General features: G+C 46.8%; 1 protein-coding gene across 1 annotated transcript in view; it reads left to right on the top strand.

Annotated features, from left to right (window-relative positions):
- Positions 1-6757, top strand: part of VAX2 (ventral anterior homeobox 2) — a 28242-nt gene that overhangs the window by 13768 nt on the left and 7717 nt on the right. The window contains exon 2 of the mRNA XM_006909506.2: positions 2787-2974. Within this exon, the coding sequence (XP_006909568.1) occupies positions 2787-2974 (188 nt within the window). The remainder of the gene's footprint in view (positions 1-2786; positions 2975-6757) is intronic.

The raw sequence follows: 6757 nt of genomic DNA, 5'->3' as shown, positions 1-6757 counted from the left end.
AGTCTAGTTATACCACAGTTTGTTTAACCATTCACCCACTGATGGACATCTGGATTTTATCCATTTGGGGACTATTAAAAGTAAAGCTGCTATGAAAATGTGCAGGTTTTGATGTGAGCCTAAGATTTTGTTTCTCTAGGATAAATGCCCAGGCGTGTGGTCACTGGGCTCAGTGGTAAGTATATGTTTAACTCTTTAAGAAACTGCCAGGCTGGTTTTCAGAATGACTGAACCATTTACATTCCCACCAGCAATGTCTGAGAGATACTCACTAGCATTTGGCACTCTCAGTGTTTTTCAGTTTAGCTATTCTAGTACATGTTTCTTGCAGTTTTAATTTGCCTTTCCCTAATGGCTAGCCATGTTGAACATCTTTTCATGTGCATATTTGCATGACATGTTTTGATATCTGGTGGGCAAGTCTGAGGCCGCCTTTCTTATATGCGACCTGCCTTCCCTGATGCTGAGGGGAAGAGCTGACCTTGACTGCTCCCTGAGGTGGGAATGCTCCTATGAGCTCTTCTACGAAGACGAAAGGGCTGGTGATGGTGGTGTCTGGTTTGACCTCAGTGGTTAGGAGCACAAGCTCAGAGCTTCAGAAAGGCTCTGGCAGGAAGAGGATGTGAAGTTTCAGCCCCATATATGCCACCCATCACTCTTCCTCCAGTCCACAGTTCCCAAGACACTTGTAATAAAATCAATGCCTTTGGAGATAGAGTCAGTCACTTGGGTGTTGTGAGGAAGTCAGAGACTGGGCTCACAGTTAAGAATAGTGGGACCCAGGCAAAGGGGACCCAGTCACAACAGGGTCCAAATATTACCTCACCTTTTAGGACTGTAGAAAGAATTGGAAGTGGGGAGCTTGAGTTGTCCCAAAAGGCCTGTGGTTCTCACCAACACTCCAAGAGCAGGACCCAACCCATTTGTTGTGCTCTGCCTAGTGCCCTCACAAGACCTGCCCAGTGCGGGGGGATGGGAGGAGCAGAGCACCTCTGAGCAGTGACTCTGTCCCTGCACCCAGACTCACCCTCTCCCTGAGGGTTGACTGTGAACACAGGGCGGGACCTGTGAGCCAGGTGCTCGTGAAGAGCTAAAGCGCACCCTAGAGGAGTGAACTGGCCCTGACAGAAGCCAGGAGGAATCGGTCTCGTAAATCCTACCCTGGGGGATTTGGAGGGAGGGGTGTCGGGTTCACCCTCTAGAGCAGATAGGATCTGCAGTCCTGTGGCTCACAAGGAGCCTACTAACAGACAGCATATTCCAAAGCTGGACCTTCCCTATGTCTTCCAGGGCAATGATGAATCCCTCCAGAATGTTCCATTTTTACCCATAACCAAAGCCCTCTTCATTATATATCAATTGAATCATTAAGAATTACTAAAAGAGGGTATTCATAAAGTAAAATGAGGTGTGTCTAGAGCTTATTGAACATTGTCAGTGTGACCTCAGGTAAGTTAATTAAAATTTGTTTTTCCATTCCCCGTTCTGTAAAATGGGGATAATAATAGTTCCAACTTCATTGAGACATTGGGGAAGGTCTAAATGTTTAAAACAGTGGCTGGCCCAGAGCATGCATCGCAGAGGTGTTAGCTGTTATTATGACTAAAACATAAGCAGCCACAGCCACTCACACTTCTGGGCACATTGCAAATTCCAGCTGGGCACACTCCCTAGAGAGGGCTGGAATCCCTGCAGCTGTGGAGGGTGTCTTGATCAGGGCTCCCCATGCTTGATCAGGGCTGCCTTGAACTGGTAAGTTTTCCACTGACACTAATCTTCCTATGTTATGGTAAATTTCTGTCGGTTTATCTTTTTATTATCAACATCGTGTGTTCGAAGTGGTTTGGTCAATCCTACAGGATACGATCATGCATTCTTCCATGCTCTAGTTTTTCACATAAAATTTTCTAATAACTAGATTTCCACCCATCGGTGTGTATAGTTCAAACATGGATCATCTTTGCCTCTGTAGTTAAAGCTGATGTATACACCCCCTCCCCCAAGTTTGACTTTTGCTGAACACTTTGCTGCCGTTACTGAGTTATTTAGGTGGGACTATCTGGGCTGCAGGGTTTTCAACCTCTCTTAAATAGTCTCTAAAATACTGGAGACCCCATGCGTGCAGGGCCCAGGAGGGTGGCCCTGCTGTTAAGAACTAGGTACACGAGGAGTGGCATCAGTCTCCCTCTGGAAGGCACCCCAGCTTGATGTAGTATGTAGCGGCAACGGTTCTTGGGCTCCTCCCAGGGACCCCAGCTCCCCAGACTGTCCCCTACCTGACAACAGCTGGCCTCTTCATGGACCCTAGGAGGGTTTATGTACAGAATGCTCACCCATGCACACACACACGCACACCCATACACACAGAGAGGTTTGGACCTGGCTCTGGACATTTCCTCCAATAAGCCTTATCTGACTGATCATACCCAGTGCTAATCCATCTTTTCCTCTGCACTTTGTCTTTCTCTTTCCATTTGTTTCTTACTCTGCTGAGAGAACAGAATCCTGGCTGGGTCAGAGTGCGTCATTTCTGCCCAAGCTATGATAGTAAATCTAACATTTGTACTAAGGCCCATTCACATAATATACCCATTAGATACAACATACTGCATTGAGTGATTAAGGAAGCTAGGCTCAGAGAGGGGAAGCAACTTGTCAGAGGTCACACAGCCAGGCCCGCTTTTGAAGAGCTCTCGGTAGATCACACTGCCTCTAATTAAGATGCTTATTGGTGGCCTAATACCCTAACTAGTGAACTAACTTAACTCCTTTCATGGCTCCTGCAGATGCCAAAGGGACCATCCGGGAAATTGTCCTGCCCAAGGGCCTGGACCTGGACCGACCCAAGAGGACCCGCACATCCTTCACAGCCGAGCAGCTATACCGCCTGGAGATGGAGTTCCAGCGCTGCCAGTACGTGGTGGGTCGTGAGCGCACTGAGCTGGCCCGCCAGCTGAACCTCTCTGAGACACAGGTAAGAGGGAACCAGGCCCCTCCACCTCTGCCCTGGCAGCCCGAAAACTCCTTGGGTGTGAGACCCAACTTTGAATGAGTTCATACATGCATTAGGGACAGGCTTAAAGTTACAGGTAAACCAGAGCAAATAAATACAGTGCCAACAGGAGAAAGTCAGTATATGCCAACGAGGACACCTTCAGGATACATCAGGCAGTTTGAGTGGAATATAGATAAAGGCCAGAGAAATAGGTGGGGGATACTCAAGGTTTAGGGAGTGGCTTAAAGGCATGTCAGCATGTGAGAGGAGCCTGAAGAAAGGGGTTGGATTTGGGGGAGAGATGAGACATTACAAAATTGGATTGGGGACCTCTCATTTCCCCATTCTGGGCCTATTCCTACCCTCCATCACCTTCTCTTCATGCCAACAAGAAACAGCTTCTTGTTGGAGGGGTCTGAACACCCTTTACCCAAGAAGGGCTTAGCATTTTAACAATAGTATGCTTAACCCAAAGGAAACACTTTTGTAAACCGAGTACCTACTCTGTGTGAATGGAGCTATGTAATAACAACAACAGCAATATCAGTACTCATTGTGCCAAGGCACTGTTCTAAGTGCTTTGCACATGTTAATTCTTTAACTCCTTCCAACAACCCTTTGATGTAGCTATCAGTATTATCTCATTTCACAAATGAGGAAAGGTTATCCCCAAGATCATACAACTAATAAGTTCCAGAGCTAGGATTTGGACAGGCAGTCTGGCATCTTTATGCTGTCTACAACTCCTTCCAACAACCCTTTGATGTAGCTATCAGTACTATCTTATTTCACAAATGAGGAAAGGTTATCCCAAAGGTCATACAACTAATAAGTTCCAGAGCTAGGACAGGCAGTCTGGCATCTTTATGCTGTCTACAACTGAGCAGCCATCCTGGAGCTTGATAAAGAATGACTCAGAGACCTTTTGTTTCGCTTCAGTTCTATTAGTTTAATCTCGTATATGAGGGAGATCAGTCAACAGACATATTGCAAACAGCTAGAACAGGATTTATAAAGGGAAGAGAGGAAGGAGAGGAGTAAGGAAGCAGCTAGGCTGGAAGGGGGCACTTCTGGGGGAAGGCTGTGGGAGGATGGGTGAGGCTTCTCCCTGGGCTGCCTGCTGCTGTCCTTCCCCTGGCACCCCAGGTGCTGCAATTAAATCAGAATCCTACCACTTCCCTCATCGGAATTCTTCCAGCTCCTCAAGTTACACTAACAAACTGCTGTCCAGTGCACTCCTCAGGAGGGGTTGGTCAGACGTGCCTGGACGTCCTGGTACCCTCGAGGGGTGAGCAGGCTCCTTCCAGGATAAACTCTGAGTGGGGCAGAGGGAGAGGTGAGAAGGGGCAAGATGGGGTGGAGGGGGGAAGGCGGGAGGATGGGGCCTGCTGGGTGTTGGCTGCTGTCATACAGGCACTGGTCATCTCCACCAGGACTTGTTTTCCTCCAGAGGCCGCTGTAGAGCCCCAAAGAACCCAGCAGATGGCCCTGAGCAGCTCTGCCCTCCCTCCAGCTGGGCTCAGCCTGGGGCTAGAACGCCAGGCTGTGCTCACGGAGGACACTGCAGGAGCTGGGCCAGGCCAGTGCTCCTGAGGGACATAAGAGAGACACTCTCAAACCCTGAAGTCTAGGCACAGAGTCACCCCCCAATACCTGCCTTTCCTCTTTGTCCTAACTGCTCTCGGCCTCCCCTAGTTTTGCCTCAAACTCTCCCTTGAAAGTTTGCTCTACAAGGGCACTTCAGATGCCTAGACCAGCAGCTCCTTCTCAGTCCTCATCCTTCCCCTGCTCTCTCTGCCCCCCAGACACCCTACGTTACCTGCCTTTGAAGGTCAAGGACAAGCTCCTTCTCTTCCAGGAAGCCTTAACAAAGGCACCTTGACCTCCTCCCAAGAGATCTTTTCCACATGGCTTGCCCTGTAATGTGTGTGTGTGGTGTGGTATGGTGGATGCCAACCAGAATGCACTTCCCAAGGACAGGAATGTGCTCGAAGGCCACATCTCTTCAGGCCTCCTTGGGGAGCCCAGCACAAGTGAGCCCTCAAGGAATCTTAACCTTACAGATTATTGCTTATCGGCCTCCTTTCTCTTTCCCCAACCCTGGGATTTTAGAGATAATATAAGGTATAGCTAACATTTATTGAGAGCTTCCTGTGCACCAGGTGCTGTTCTAAGTGCTTGACATGTTCTAACTCTTTTACTCCTCACCATAGCCTTGTGGGATAGGTGTGAGGTTTTTCTTCTAATATCACTTTTGATGCTAAATGTGTGGTGTTTTCCAACACCAACAGTGACCAATTCTCCAGCACCAACTGGGTGTCCAACAGTTAAATTCAGTTTAATTCTTACACTAACTCCTGGAGTTAGCACAGACCCTACAGGTTAAGGGCTCTGTCTCACAGAACAGTCCCACATCAGATGCTAGTCACAAGTCCCAGAAGCTATACTTCTGACCAGCTATAAATTGGGAGTTCCCACATCCCCCTCCTTAGGTTTGATAATTCGCCAGAATGAATCACAGAACTCAGGAAAACACTCTACTCACATTTACACATTCACTATTAAGAATACAACTCAGAAATACCATGTGGAAAAGATACGTAGAGCAAAATGAGGGGGCGGTTCAAGGAGCAACCCTACCCCTTCTGGGTGTGCCACCCTCTCAGCATTTCCATGATTTTGTGTCCACCAACCCAGAAGCTCTCTGGGTCTCATTGTTTAGGAGTTTTTATAACCCAATCTCTAGCCCTCCCCCATTCCCTGGAGGTCAGAGGTGGGGCTGAAAGTTCAACCCTCTAATCACATGTTTGGTTTTTCTGGAACCAGCCCCATCCTGAAACTATCTAGGGGACCACCCTGAGTCACCTCATTAGTATAAACTCAGGTGTTCTCAAAAAGGGCTTGTTATGAATAAAGAAAGATCCTCCTATCACTCAGGAAATTGTGAGGGTTTTAGGAGCTCTGTGCTAAGAAACAGTGAGAAAGACCAAATATATTTTTTATTGTACCAGAACGAGTCTCTATATGTTATTTCTACCCTAAAGAGAAGGAAACAGAGGCACAAAGAAATTAAATAACATGCTCAAAATTTCAAGCGGCCACATTCATTATTAGCTCATCTAATTTTTATAAAAAGATGGCCTTATGAGTAATATCATTCTCATTTCAGAAAACTGGGCCTCAGAAAGGTTAATTAACTTATATAGCTAAGATTTTGTGGAATTCTCCCACACATTCGTTCAAAAATACTATTGAATGGCCACTATGTACAGGTGCTGTTCTAGGCACTAGGGCTACAGCAGAGAAGAAAAGAGACCAGGCATCTGCCCTCACAGTTTGTATCTGGCATAACAAAAATCCAACTGAGTATTAATTTAAAATTTAATTTAATAAAATTAAAGATCTTATTGGCTTTATTGAAAGGGGCAATATCCTGTCTAGTAAGGAGGAAGGAGCTCTGAGGAGCTGTGCAGAATGGAAGGCTTTTCTAGGCAGAAAGAGAAAAGAGAGGATTTTTCAGGCTTATGCACCTACCTGTGGGGGACGGAGGGGGGCCGTCAGGTGTGTTACCTCACTAATGCTGACCAGAAAATTCCAGACCGACTCATTACGATTACATTCCTGGGAGAGGCTGACACTGCCATTATGTTAGGTACTGAGTCTTGTTTTGGTGATGTGGGCTTAGCACAAGTGACTCCATTTTGGGCTTGTTGTCTCTTTTTTTTTTTTTTTTTTTTTTTTTTTTTTTTTTTTGTAGGGGGC

This window comes from Pteropus alecto, unplaced genomic scaffold (genome assembly GCF_000325575.1).
Source record: "Pteropus alecto unplaced genomic scaffold, ASM32557v1 scaffold131, whole genome shotgun sequence".
NCBI lineage: Eukaryota > Metazoa > Chordata > Mammalia > Chiroptera > Pteropodidae > Pteropus > Pteropus alecto.
Note: the sequence above shows the minus strand (reverse complement) of the source record. Positions and strands in the feature narration are given on the sequence as shown.